We start from the raw sequence: 14603 nt of genomic DNA, 5'->3' as shown, positions 1-14603 counted from the left end.
ACTTTATACATGTTACGTTCTTTTTCGTTTTCGAAAAATAAAACCAAAACCATCTTCAAGGGGTGTGAATAAAGTTAATATACAAAGAGTAAAAAGAGCGACCGTGCAACAAAATTGAGCAGGACTTTGTGCGGTAAGATCTAGTGTTATGGCCTTCCAAATGCACATAATATATATATATATATATATATATATTTATGCTTAGAAATATAAAATTCAATTTTGTGGAGACCCTAGAATTAGGTTAATTATGTGGATTTAACCAGAACTGAAATTCTTTAGAATTAGGAAAGAATTTTAGGGTGGTTTATCTGTCCAATGTAACTGGTGACATAGTAAATTAATATATATATATATATATATATTTAAAGGATATAAAGAGGCATTTCAAAGTCCTAATCTCAAAATTAATTAGGCAAAACTGAATTGTTTGTTCCTATTTTGAAAGGCTATTTTATTGGAAAATAAAAAAGTAGCTTATGCTAGAAGAAATGAATTTAAGCTATATATCAAGAGAAACTTGGCTTAATTTTTTGCAATGCACCTGTACCATCAATTATTAAACTTATTAAACTTAATTGAGACGGCATGTGGATAATGAAAAATTAAACTTTTCAAAATAGTAAAACAGAAATGAGGACCATCAAATCAATTGTTTTGCAAAATTTTCTACTTTGTAGTTCTTATAAAGGAGTATCGTATCAATCTAGAGTCAGCATAAGAATGAGTGCGATAAATAGTGGTCATTAACATAACTCAGAGAATATATTTGTAGAAGCCTCCTAATCTAGGTTTTTTTGTGCTGGTTTTTAATTTGTTTTCGATAAAATTCTAGTTTAATGCCAAAAAAAAAAAAAAAAAAAAGAAGAAGAAGAAGAAGAAAGTTGCATTTTTTAAAAAAGCACTATTTTCATGAATCATGAAAAGCAATTATTTAACTGCATACATATTATGATGCTGTACTTTTTCTCTTTTTATATATATATATATATATATAATGATAGTAAGCTCTTATCATCATTATATATATATATATAAAATGATAGTAAGCTCTTATTCAATAATTAAACATTAAAATTTTAGCCTAAAAATAAACTTTAATATTTTTTAAATTTATATTAATTTGGTCAATAATTAAATTTTGATGTGATTCAAGGATTAGTAATAAAATATCTAATGTAGTTTAATCATTATTTTTTCTAAAAATTTAAGCTAATTAAAGATGAACTATCATGGACTAATAGTAAAATATTTGATTCAGTTGAATTATCATTTCTCCTAAAAATTTAAGCTAAAGGAACATGAACTATTATTTCTTTTATATTATTTCTCTAACACCTCCTCCTCATATATAAATACACCTCTTTTTGAACTTTTTTTTGGATCTTGCATGTATTATTTTGTTTTTCAGGATCTGTTGGATCATTAGTACTAAGTTGAAGTACCACTTCTTCTAAAAGTTTAAAATAATAAAATGTGTGTTATCATTTTTTTTTTAATTCCTAAATCTCTAATATATATATATATATATTGATAGTTAATTAAATGAATTAGCAGAAATATTATTCCAAACAGAATCTGAACTATTGTAGGTGATCTGGGTCAACAGAAGCCCAAAAAAACTCAATTGCATGATCAAATCGGTCTCACCAGTATAAGTTGTTACATATCAATTTTTATTTTCGTTTCGTTTCCGTTTATCATTGCCAAAATTGAAATGCAAGTTACTAATTAACAGATCAATTTATAGTTCCGTACCTTACTCTTTATATTTTGATATCATACAATTCTGTTTACTACATAATTAATTTATAAGTAACCTATTTATATAAAAAGATTTAATAAAGCAAAAGCCCTTTGACTGACTAATTAAGCCCGATCCATTCCATTGAATCTGTTCACGCAATCATATCAATTCAGCACCAAACTAATTTCGTATAATAAATTAAAATTAAGAAATTAATAACTCAATCCGGAATCAGGAATTAAGGAAAGTGATTAGGATCAAGTTTAATTCCATAAAACTAAAGCATATAAAATCTTTGCAACATGAATGTGCTTATCATTTAAGACTTTTATTAAATATATATATATATATATATAATGTTATTCTATTTAGAAAAATAAATTGAGTTATCTCCGTCGACTATATAAAAGCCTCTATTACTAACTGTGTAGTGGCATTATTTAGTTGTATAGTTTCAAAACAATATTCAAATTCATTTTTAGCTTTTCATCTTCAACTCTGTTTTATTTTTCCCTTCTCTCTCTCTTAAATAGGTCTCAAAATGCAACCAAAGCTTGAAATTAAGGTTACTTTAATGAATTCCATAAATTAAGCTTTTCCACACAATATTGCTTATCTATGATTATAGAAATTATTATAACAATTTACTTCATTGTCGAGAAACACAAAATTGAAATTAACAAAAATTTACTTTCTTCTTTTAAACTCATTCTCATTGGAAGCTTCCATTAGGAAGTGCAAAACTCCAAGGCCGGCTCAAGGTCAGCTCAAACTAATTAGTAAATTTCGTGGATACTATTACGGGCCCAACTTTTATTCAAAAGGAAAATTCTATTTGCAGTGACATTTGAACTTAATACACTCCTTTTTATTTTTTTTGTTCTTTTTTTTTTTAACAAAACATAAAGGCAATACCATCTTTCATTGTGCTGTAAGGTGTAGTGTTTTCGGGTTTATAAATGCGTCTAAAAAAACTGTATACACCCACCTTATATAAGTATTTATATTTATATATATATATATATATATATAAATAAATTAATCTTGTGGAGGCTTTAGAATTAGTTCAAGTATGTGTAATATAAACAAAACTAAAATTATAGCAAAGAATTTTAGGGCGATATAAGTCCAGTGTAATTTCTGACAAATTTTTGGTAAATAGTGTATTTTCTGACATAGCAAAATATTCATCTCATTTCAAGAATATAAAGAGGCATTTCAAAGTCCTAATCTCAAAATTACTTAGGCAAAATCTGAGATGATTGTTCCTATTTTGTAAACCTATTTAATTTGAAAAAAAAAAAATTTGCTTATGCTAGAAGAAATTAATTTTTAAGTTATATACCAAAAGAAACTTGGCTTAATTTGCAATGCACCAGTACCATCGAGTATTATGGTTAATAATCTCAACTGAGATGGCAAGTGGATAATGCAAAATTAACGTTTTCAAAATTTTGAATGAGGTTTTGCAATGTTGATTTGCATTAGAAAAACAATAAGTGAGGGCCATCAAATCAATTGTGTTGGAAAATTTTCTAAATAAAACGGCTTAGGGTGATTTTCAACTTTATTTCTCATCTACTATTTCTCCTCTCCTCTCCTTTTTAATCTTTAATTTGTTGATTCAATTAAATTCAGCACATGGAATTAGTTAGCGGCATAAATCAAACTTTTTTATTGTATTTGTGAGAGATTGAAAATCAACAGAGATGAGTGAGCAGCAAAAATATAGATTATTAATGAAAATTGCGAGACATCAGCCTAAAAAATAATTAACATAGAAAAGCTCATGACGGTAGGTTGATGTGCCAAATTTTATCACCCATCTTCAACGTGAGACATTATAATATTATATATATGTATATATATATATGATTATGTTGAAATTAGAATTTTAATATTAAAATTAATAATATCAAGATTAATATTAAATTTTTTTTAATCCTTATATTTATTAATAATCAAATTTCCATAAAATTAATTTTTTTAAATAGAATTTTAATATGTCATTAAATTTATATTTGATCAATTTTAAATTTTAAATTTTAATTATTGATATAATTTAATATCTAATAATAAAATTTGATTTTAAAATTATGAGCATTCTCATGTAGGTTTGCCTATACATGTAATATCTTTTCTTTAAAAAAAAAAAATTAAAAAATAAAACCTTCAAGTATTTAAAAGTACAAAACTAATGGTTATTTTCAAAAAGATATTCTTATTGACTGAAATATTCATTTTTAAATTAACCACTTTTTAGAATTTTGTTTTAATTTTTCAGAATGACATCCTTGTTAAAGTATGCTTTCAAACTTAACGAGAATTCAACTTAAATATATATATATATATATATATATATATATATATATATATATATTGTTTCATAAAATATATATATAGAAAAAGACCATCAATTTAAGAAATATATATATAGAAAAAGACCATCAATTTAAGGATGTTCTTACATGCAGATAACTAGAATCCTCAAGCAGAGCAAATCATAAATTAAGCAAATTATACCCACCAAATTGCTAGCATTATGATGGTAAACTCAATATGATGATGAAAAATGAATAAAAAGGAACAAGGAAATCAAATTTGGATAGTAAAAGGAGTTAATTTATGTATTTATTAATAAATATATTTGTATAATTTAGTGAGTTATTGAACAGAAACATAATCTGTTCCTTTACAGTAACAAGGAAAAAACAAAAAAAAAAAAAAAAAAAAAAAAACCATCAAATCAGTAAAACAGAGTACCTCTGTATTTTCCTCTGATTATATTTTACCTCTTTTCTGATCTCTAATTATCTTGAGCATAGAAATCAATGATCTCCATAAGATTTAGCTGAAACAAAGAAGAACAATCATTATACATCAACCACAACATGTGCTCGAACAGAATCGCATCCACATCCACAAAAACCACTTTTTTCTTCCCACCACCATTGCCAACGCATTTGATCATCTCCTTCTTCTTCTTCTTCTTCTTCTTCTTCTTATTATCCATTGCCTGGATCAAAATCCTAAATGGGTTCTCTTCCAACACAAAAGGGTCAACCAAGAACTCCCTTTTCTCTTTCCCAACCACAACAGTCACCGGATTTTCCACCCCACCACCAAACCCATCTTCTCTTAGAGCCCTGTAGCCTAGCCTCGAACCCATGTACCTCTTTCTCAATACAGAAACCGGCAACACCAAGCAATCCATTACCAAGAACAAAGCTAAGAGCTTCAACGAGATTATGGGAAGTTAGATAAATGTATCTAATATATAGGGAGAGAAAGAGATTTATGGGGTCTGTGTTATGATTATATGTGGTTGTAGGATTTGCTGGTTTTGAAGTGAAAGGGAAGGAAACGTTGGAGAGAGAGCATCACGAACTGGGATTGAACAGGCCAGCTAACGGGTAGAGAGAGAAAGAGATTGAATATGGAAAAGAAAAAGATATGGATTTTTGTGTATATATTTTGTTGGTATTATATATGGGTTTGGCAGAGAATGGTGGTGATGTATTTTGTAATTTAAGGATTTTCAGGCACCCAAAAAAAAGAGCCGTTGGAGTTTTTGTTGGTAGGAATTGGAATGTGATGGACCGACTAGAGAGAGAGAGAGAGAGAGAGAGAGAGAGAGAGAGAGAGAGAGAGAGGGTTACGTGGGAGCGTATGTTTAGTGGGACTCAGTAATCAGCCAGTAATATTTTTACACATGGAGCCGCGTTGAAGTTTGGATATTACTCATTTTCCGTGTTACATTCTTGTATGCTCCGCTCTGACAACGATGTGATATTATTTTTTTATGAAAATATTATAATTAGGATAATGGGATTAAAGAATTGTAAATCAGAAGCCCATGTGAGAAGATGTTATAATGATTTTGATTTTTGTGGTTGTTATATGTATACAAGAGGTAGAGAAATGACAAATTTTGTCTTTTCTAGGTAACGTGGAGTTAATTTATATAAGTAAAATAAAATAAAATAAAATAAAGGTTTAATATAAACGACCAAATAAAAGGTTTAATTTATTGGCGAACGGCCAAATACTTTTCTTTTAAATAAAGTTAGAATAGTTGTTTGTAGTAAGATACAGAACACGGTTTTGAATATCTTCAAGTTTAATGACACGCATTTTGCAAAACCCCATTTTGTAATTTTGGAATTGTGAATGGAGAGCAAGCAGAATAAGGAACTCTGGCATTTAGATTTTATTGTTTTATTATTATTATTATTATTATTATTATTTTCATTCTAGATAATGTAGATTTTCCCTAATATCACAAAGCTAAAATAAATTAAAAAAAAAAAAAAAAGATGGAGGAGTCTCTAGGGACAGCCGGATTCATTGAAATGAATGCTTAACAACAATGAGAATGAGATAATTAATTGTAATTCTGTTTTAACTCTTTTGTTTTACCTTGTTTTCCTTTAAGAATATATATAACTTATTAATTAAGAAAGTTATACAAAAAAGAAGAAGAAGAAAAAAAAAAAAAAAAAAAAGTCTGTTTGCTACATCAATATGTTTCTTATAGATGTAAACCCAAGAAGAACAAATAACCCCAACTAATCCATGGCACTAAGAAAATTATTGTTAGCATGCCTCAATAATCAAATCAATTAGGTAAAAAATCAACAACAAGAAAAAAAGAAAATAAGTACATTGAACCAAGAAACAATATAGTTTTAATGTTGCCGTCCAAAGATTTTCATATTTGAGTTGTCAATTATATGTCTGCGTTAATGCCAATGTGAGAGTGGGATCATGCAGTTTTTGCAAGCCTTTTGACTGTCAACGCCTTGTGGGTGACACAAATTGGGTTTGGCTTTTGGAGTATAAACCGCGTTTTATCAGCCTTTTTTTTTTTTTTTTTTTTTTTTTTCTTTTTCAAAATTTTTTTTTTTCTCTTTTAGATTTCATTGTCAATAACTGTGTTTAAACTGTTAAGCCACGCTACCAATTAGCCTATATTTATTAAATGTTTTTTCACCAAACCAATCTCATTAGCCTAAATTTATTAAATGTTTTTTCACCAAACCAATCTCATAAATAAACTTAGCTCCATCCATTCTTGTCAATATACTGCGGGACCCAATCTAAGTTCTTCCTTATTTTGATGGCCAAATTCCACTTTTCCTCCACTTAATGTGTTTGAATTAGATTGTGCACCAGGAATACTTTGGTTTTCACTCAATCCATTTGTAGGTCATGGTCTATAATCCTGCCAAATCTAAAAAAGGACAAATTATTTGAAATTTGGGTCATTTTGGTTATGTGATAAGCAACCTGTAATTTCCAATAGTATGCATTCATCTTCTGTATTACCCCTTCCGTGGCAATTATTTGGGTTAAATTAGACAGCATTAATTTGTATGTGAGAAAGAGATGAATAATTTGGATTAAAAGCTCAAGTAAAAATAAGGAGAGGGAAAACAAGGAAAGGATCTAAATCTCAACAGTAGCTGCGTTTGAAATCATATGGGAGTGAAAAGAAAAAAAAAAAAAAAAAAAAAACCTCATTATCTAGAAAGAACTAGGATAAACTTTCTAACTGCTGTTTGGATAATGCATGTTAGCATTTGGAATTGACCTCTCTCTCACTCTCTATGCGATTGTATGCACTAGGCCGAGACATTGGTGCAGGACAATCACCCAGTCAATACCCCAAATTCACCTTGTATGTTTGTTTAATTCCGAAGCGTCTTTCTTCATTGTTGAGTCTGACCAGTCCATATTTGATACATCTGCATATGAATTGGTTGAGTAGGATTAGCGTAGAGTGAAGGAGGGCCCCGATTAAGAGGGCTACTCCTATCCTCATCGGATGATTCACTGGAGCCCCCTTGTGATGGTGGGCTGCCCGCAACCATTGGTGCACCAAAGTTTAACATCTGGGATGCCGCAGCAGAAGGTCCAGATTTTAGAATATTGGAGTTTGATCTTTTGCCTTCCGCAACAAAGCTACCAACGATAACCTGGTAGAGCATCGAAAATTCTAGTTACAACTATGATGATGTAATGCATTTGTAAATTCTCAACCAACTCCAGTTAGTTAAAAGGTGTCTTGCATTTGAAAATTTCCAAAATGTGCAGAAAGTTCATATGATATATAATCAACACGCACAAAAGGAAATACCAGCAGAGTAATACCTGCACAGGTGATGCTGCCATCAGCATACCTGCAACTCCACCACCCAAAACTCGGCCATCAGGCCCTGCCAGCGACACACTTAAACCACCAGTTCTGCTGCGGCCGCCATTATTTTCAGAAAGCAAAAAGGATCCTGACAGAGAAATAATCTCGTATCGACCCTGAAAGAAAAGTTCTACAGATGTCACCATAACAAGAAAAGACTATATACAAAGAAAAAAGGTAAACCACAGAAAGCCTTTTAATGATTATACCAGTTCAAAGACATATTACCAGATAAGATCAGACAATAACTTGATCATCCAGTATGAGACCACTTTTCATCATATATTAATTTACTAAAGTATATTAGTGCTATTAACACAAGAACTTGATTCACATAGTAGTCACAGAAATGACATGGACTTTCAGGGGATAAAACTGGGTTAAAAAGTGTGGTTCACAAGATTCTGTGGTGAAAGCAACAGTAGGCAAGCATGTTTGTACTCAAATGACCAGCATAAAAAAGACAGATTTGAACAGCTTAAGAAAGTCAATCTATGAGTTTAGTCGTGGTCAGAAACAAAATAAAAATCTAGTTATACGTCTATCCTAATTCACAGTATATATAAAACCCATGATAGGAATTTGTTTCTATCTGTTGTACACTATTCTGATAAAGACTGCAGAAAAATATGACAATAAGACAACAGATTAAATGGAAGATGATTTCATCAAATACTAACACAACTGTTTTCAAACCATATTGAATCATTAAGTTCCATCTTAAACAATTCATTGCATTAATGCACAAACTGGAAGTCTCAACATTAAGATTTTATACCATAAGACCTACTTTGGAAAATTTAACCGTAATGTACCTGGGTAAATTTAATCCAGATTGTTATAAATCCATAATTTGGGACAAATGCACAGACAGAATGTTATCATTTAGAACATTTAAAAAATAAATTGCTTCCAGGGACAGCTTCTATATTTTTTATTTTTTGTGCAAGGTAAAATGAAATTTAGTCTTTCAAATTTCCAGTAAATGTCAAGGTGAGAGCAAAAGTGAAGTTAATAAAGTAAATATAAGACCAACATAATAATTAATGCCACAAATCTACTTATGTTAGGCACTACACTTGCTTGAAATAACTACATGCTTGAAATAGTCCAGAAATATGAAATTCAACATGACGAAATCTGTAGTATAGAACAAGTCTCATTATGCATTATACATGTCAAACAAGGTTCTAACTAATTTCCAATTTATCAAATCATAATATAAAATAAATTTCTGTACCTAATAGAAGTATATACTATTATCCTGCATAAACTCAGTAGCACAGTAGGGTATTGCACATCATTAGCATATACTCATGTTTCAGATTATGAGATGCTTTACAGTTGAATGACCGTTACTTCTGACTTTTTTTTTTTTCTCAAATGAAATTTACAACTTAGAATGTAGGAGTTAGTTTCTTCTGCTTTCTTAATTGAGGTGAAGAACCAGAAGACTATTCAACTAATCACAGCTACCTACCCTATCTGAAAGAAAGAAATTCACAAACACAAACACACACATACAGAATCTAAAATTATGTTATGGTTTCCATCATGTATGCTGTATATTTTTAACATATTTGTCACACTTAGCACAAAAAATTAAAACAACCATTTTATCAACAATTTACCATGAATAAAGAAAACCATGCAGTTGTGGAAAAAGAATGGAAATACATAAAATAAAATAAAATAAAATCACTCGTAAAGTGTGTAGAGTGTGAGTAGAGCTCATTATGCTCATTTCTCATTCGTTATGCACTTGCACTTTTACAACATTGGTACATAGAAATATAAATTCCATATTACACTCATGTCTAAGCAACATGAATTCATCAAAAGTTATGACTAAATATCTAAAAAATATCAAATATATGTACAAGGACACGAAATATACCTCATATGTCACAGTACCACCAGACATTGCAGGTTGGCGAAGGGTAACATTGCATATTGCACCATTTGCAGAGAGAATACAAACAGTGCGTGGTCCTTGCTGTGAAAAGGCCATGATTTTTGATGCTATATCCTGCAAACCATAAGAGCTCTTGAATAGGGAGTTTATATTGAGGGGGAGGGGAAAAAAATCATGTTGCACATAGAAACCTATGATATAATACATAGGTTATCTTCTTTAGGGCATGATGTAAACAAGAACAAATAATTAGGGCATGATGTAAAAACGATAACAATAACAATAAAGAAATAAAGGATAAAGGATGACTTAGATTATCTTCTTTATAAAGAAACAACTAATTCCTAAAGACCCAATTTTATCAAACAATTGCATGACATACAATATCTACTTTCAGATTCATTGAGTCACAAATTCAATATATTGATTATTAAAGGCCAAAAGAGAAGCAAATACTTTATATCCGCTTTAGTAGCATGAGGTAAAGGTGTTGCATGTAAGACCAAGTTCTGCCACAACTCAGCTTTTGGTACAAGCAAAAATAGATACATGTCTTCCATGTAATAAGTGAAATTACCAATATACCGTATACCCAAACAAAGACTTGAAAGAGCTCTGATTAACTGATTAGTACAAACTAGCGCAACTGCAGAAAAATTGAAAATTCAAGAAATCTCAGACAGGACCCAATATCATGAAGAGTTACAGCCAAATTTTGATAATATACTCCAATTACTACCAATGTCAACTACACCAAATTCATATCACCAAAATGTTTTCAACAATCACTACCTGACTGTCAAATGTTGACAATTTGCTTAATTGTATGATCTAAAAAAATTAAGCATTCAGTCTCAATGTTGGAAATAGTTCCACTTTTGATTCCTATCTCACTCCTTCCCTGTCAAATGGAAAAAGGAAAAAGAATCCTCTAACTAGACTTATTCTAATTACTGACCCACATTAATATCACTAACATCAACAATACGGAGTAATATAACCATGAATTTTTTAAAGGCAGTAGCACTGAACAGTATTTCCTTGATCAGTATATAAAGTTAGCAGTCTGGTAATGTGCTTCACTGTTTACAAATACGTGCCTCAGAGACAATGCTTGTGGTGCACCTCTGAAAAGGCGCCCCTTAAAAGTACAAGGGTGTTTACTCGCAACCTTTCAACCAGGTATCCCTGAAAATCTCAGAGGTTCTAAACAATTAAAATAAAACAAAAAGAAAGTGGCAAAGATGCCAGCAATTCTTTCGCATATAGCCAAACATAAAAGAAGCACGTACCTCATTTAATGAGGTATGTAGTCCGTGTCTATTTACTTAAGAGAATTTAAATTTAAACTAATGGGTAAAAAAAAAAAAAAAAAAAAAAAAAAAAAAAGAAAAGAAAAATTCAAAATTGCTTTTTAAATTGATTGTATAAAATTATGTGTGTGGTAATAAACTTTACAATATCAGTTCTTCCTTAAAGTAATTTCCATCATCGTCATAGTTTTTAATTAAAATACTTAATAATTAGTTAAATTTGAGTCTCAAAATACTTAACCCTCAAAAACTTGAGGCTTATGCCTTGCTTATAAATGCTAAAAGCATTTAGTTTACACTTGCTTTTAAAAATAATCTACGATTTCTGAACTGGAAATATCAGCATAAATTACGTGTTCAGGCAAATTTACTTCAGCAAGTATTCCCATGCCACATATTTATCTCACTGCAAGGAAAAGATGAATTAAAGATAGGGTACAATTAAATAAAGAAAAAAAGTAACTCTAACCTTCCTTAATACTCCAATCTTCTTGTTCATTGTTCTTTTTGCAAGATAAGAACTCAATCATATATAAAAAATGAGTTTTATAACTCGAAAATTAGTCAGCACTGAATTTTTTCCAAATCTAAAAGAAATCAATACGAGAAATATAAGATCCTCATAATTCAATTACTGTGAAATAAAAATCTGTCAAACTAATTGAATATTTAGAACTCATATGACATCTTAGAGCTGCACTCAGGTATCAAAAAGAAAGGCTTCTAATAGTTACAAGATTACCTCATTCACATGAAAGACTCAAGAAGAAGGAACAATATTGCTATAAGAACAAATATGGAATGTTTTCAAACTAAACTTCAACTTTTCTCTATTCTTCTCATCATTTAAAAATTTCTAAGCAAATAGCTGACATAATGTTCCATTGGAAACTTTTAACTAGCAGTTTCTTGTAAACTGTAATATCACTGGATGTGCTACCAAGAATGCTTTTCTTATGAAGCATGCATTAATGCAGTCCTAGAGTTCTTTTGGCTTACTTGGAAAGAAGAAAAATCAATTAAGGAGGTACAGAAAAAGATGAGGGACATGGAAGCATTCTTTTCAAACCGACTTTTTCATCCTATTGTAACGGTTTTAACTTCCAAATTAAAATTGTCATGTTTACGGGTGTCGTTTACTAAAGCTGTTTCTTAAATCACCCGAGTGTCGTTTACTAAAGTTGTTTCTTCAATCACCTTTTACAAAATTGCCACTGCAGATACAGCTGGAGCCTCCTATATATTAGTATACTGACAGTGGACAACCATAGACATAACATTCATAGAATAAAAAATTATTCCAACATAAATTCTTAAATAATATTGGCCACATTAACAAGAATCTGGTAGATTCTGTAACTCACATAGATTACTGAACAACCTTGAAAATATTCTACCATGCAACATATCAATCTAAATGAAGGATTAAGATGGAATCTTACATCCTATAAACTCTCTCATATCATAAATACAACTTCACGTCTCTCATATCATAAACATAACTTGAAGTCTCTCCTATCATAAATATAACTTGAAGTCTCTCCCATCATAAATATAACTTCAAATCATTATTACACTTGTATTAGGTCATCATTTATGGTATCTTAAGTCCCATAACCAAATAACTTTTGCTCAATTAAAATACCTAAACCAACTCAACTCACATTGCAACTTCAGGTTGCTCTCAACGGATAATCTCTCAGTAACTATGCCTGTAGAACCTCAATTTTCCTTTTAAGCAACCTTAGAAGTTGATGTCTAGTGTGTTATGCCTAGACCACTCTGCTTAACTCACTTAACTCCACTAAATAGTGATGCATCAAGTTTATAGTATGAAACAGGAAATTATAATAAAAAGTGAAAAAAAAAAAGGAAATAAATAAATATAATACACCATAAAAGGATAGACTTTCCAATGCAATAGTGAATAGGAAATCTGAAAACTAGTTTCTTAATATTCCACCGTATAGTCAATAATGTAGGCACTAAAAGAGCAAGTGAAATTTCCTATTTTCTATCACATCAGCACTGCCACACACAACCTTCTGTAGGAGAACAGAAACTAATGACATGCATCACTTCGATCTTTAATCACCTTTAACCAAGTAACCTAGTTTTTTTAGTCTTCATCAAATAACAGTTTGAAGTTTACAATAATTTCATATAAGAACCAAATTTTCAAAAATGCACAATAAAAATTAAACAAAAAAACACACATAACCCAACATTACAGTCCAGAAAACCCACATACCTCTCCAGCTTTCACCATAATAACATGAGGTGTAAAACCGATTCCACCAACTCCTGCAAAAACACACAAAACACACAACAAAACAAAGATCATACTTGTTAAAAAAACAAAAGGAAAAAAAAAATGCACCGTAAAAACAAAATTCAGAAACTGAAAAAAAAACAAATACCCAATGCGTCTAATTGCCTCTTTCCGGAACCTGGAGGCCTTCCCCTATTCTTCTTGGCGGAAGGCTCTGAGGAGGGAGTGTTGCTTGAATCGCCATGGCCAGCAGTTGAAGAAGAAATTGGGGTAGGAGCCAATTGAAGAGCAATATTACCATCAGGGGAATACTTCCTGGGCCGACCCCTCTTCTTCTTGGACCCGGAATCGATATTGAAACCGCCGCCACTACCACCACTAGCGCAGGGCCTCAAACCAGGAGACGAAGATCCATCATAGGGATGAGAAGCGAGAGAATCAAGGGGTTTCGAAACGTGTTGTGGGGCAATCGAGTTGAAAGGGAATCGACCACCACCACCACCACCACCACCGGGCCCACCCATCATCGTCGGAGCCGCACCGCCCATGGAGTTAGGGCTGATCATGGACGAAGCATTGTTGTTGTTGGTGCAAGACATCGCCGTGGGGTACGAAGTGGGTCCCACCATCATGTTTGGTGGGGCTGATGGAGGTGGTGCTTGTATTTCTCTTGAATCCATTCAGAATTTCCTTTTCCCTCTCTTTATGGTTTTTATTTTAGGTTTTTTTCTTTTTTAGGTGTTTGGATTCCGGGAAAATTACAAAAAGAAATAATGCAGCTTCTCCGGTTCGGTGGATCATCAACTTTTTTAAGAGAGAGAAAGAAAGAGTAAGAGAGAGAGAGAGAGAGAGAGAGTGAAAGAGTAAGAGAGAGAGAGAGATATAGAGTACAATTGCAATTAAAAAACTGGGAATGAAAAGCGGAGCCGAAAAATTAAAAATATTTAACTTTTTATTTTTATTTTTTATATTAGGGTTTTGGAATTTTAGGGTTTTAGTAATGTGCTTTTCACATATACATATACATATATATATATATATATATATTTACTATATTTACTATCAAGGACTACCCACTGGACCTCTTTTGCTCACCGCTTGATTAGAAGCTGGTAATCTTCGTAAATTCTTCTTACGTGGCAGGTGATTAGAGGGTG

The 14603-nt window shown here is 31.1% G+C and overlaps 2 protein-coding genes across 2 annotated transcripts; both read right to left on the bottom strand.

Moving 5' to 3' along the window:
• Positions 1-4353: 4353 nt before the first annotated feature.
• LOC107430498 (uncharacterized) lies at positions 4354-5266 on the bottom strand. The gene has a single exon (XM_016041343.4). It carries the CDS (start codon positions 4959-4961, stop codon positions 4554-4556), a length of 408 nt encoding a protein of 135 aa, XP_015896829.3. The 5' UTR covers positions 4962-5266; the 3' UTR covers positions 4354-4553.
• Positions 5267-7117: 1851 nt separating this feature from the next.
• On the bottom strand, positions 7118-14355 carry LOC107430497 (AT-hook motif nuclear-localized protein 13). Its single transcript, XM_016041342.4, has 5 exons — positions 13595-14355; positions 13426-13478; positions 9844-9975; positions 7901-8062; positions 7118-7725 (listed from the first exon to the last, which is right to left on the bottom strand). Exons 1-5 carry the CDS (start codon positions 14124-14126, stop codon positions 7459-7461), a joined length of 1146 nt encoding a protein of 381 aa, XP_015896828.1. The 5' UTR covers positions 14127-14355; the 3' UTR covers positions 7118-7458.
• Between the last annotated feature and the right edge of the window lie 248 nt (positions 14356-14603).

Source organism: Ziziphus jujuba, chromosome 6 (assembly GCF_031755915.1).
Source record: "Ziziphus jujuba cultivar Dongzao chromosome 6, ASM3175591v1".
Taxonomy (NCBI): Eukaryota; Viridiplantae; Streptophyta; class Magnoliopsida; order Rosales; family Rhamnaceae; genus Ziziphus; species Ziziphus jujuba.
The sequence above is the reverse complement of the archived record's forward strand: the minus strand, read 5'-3'. Positions and strand labels throughout refer to the sequence as shown.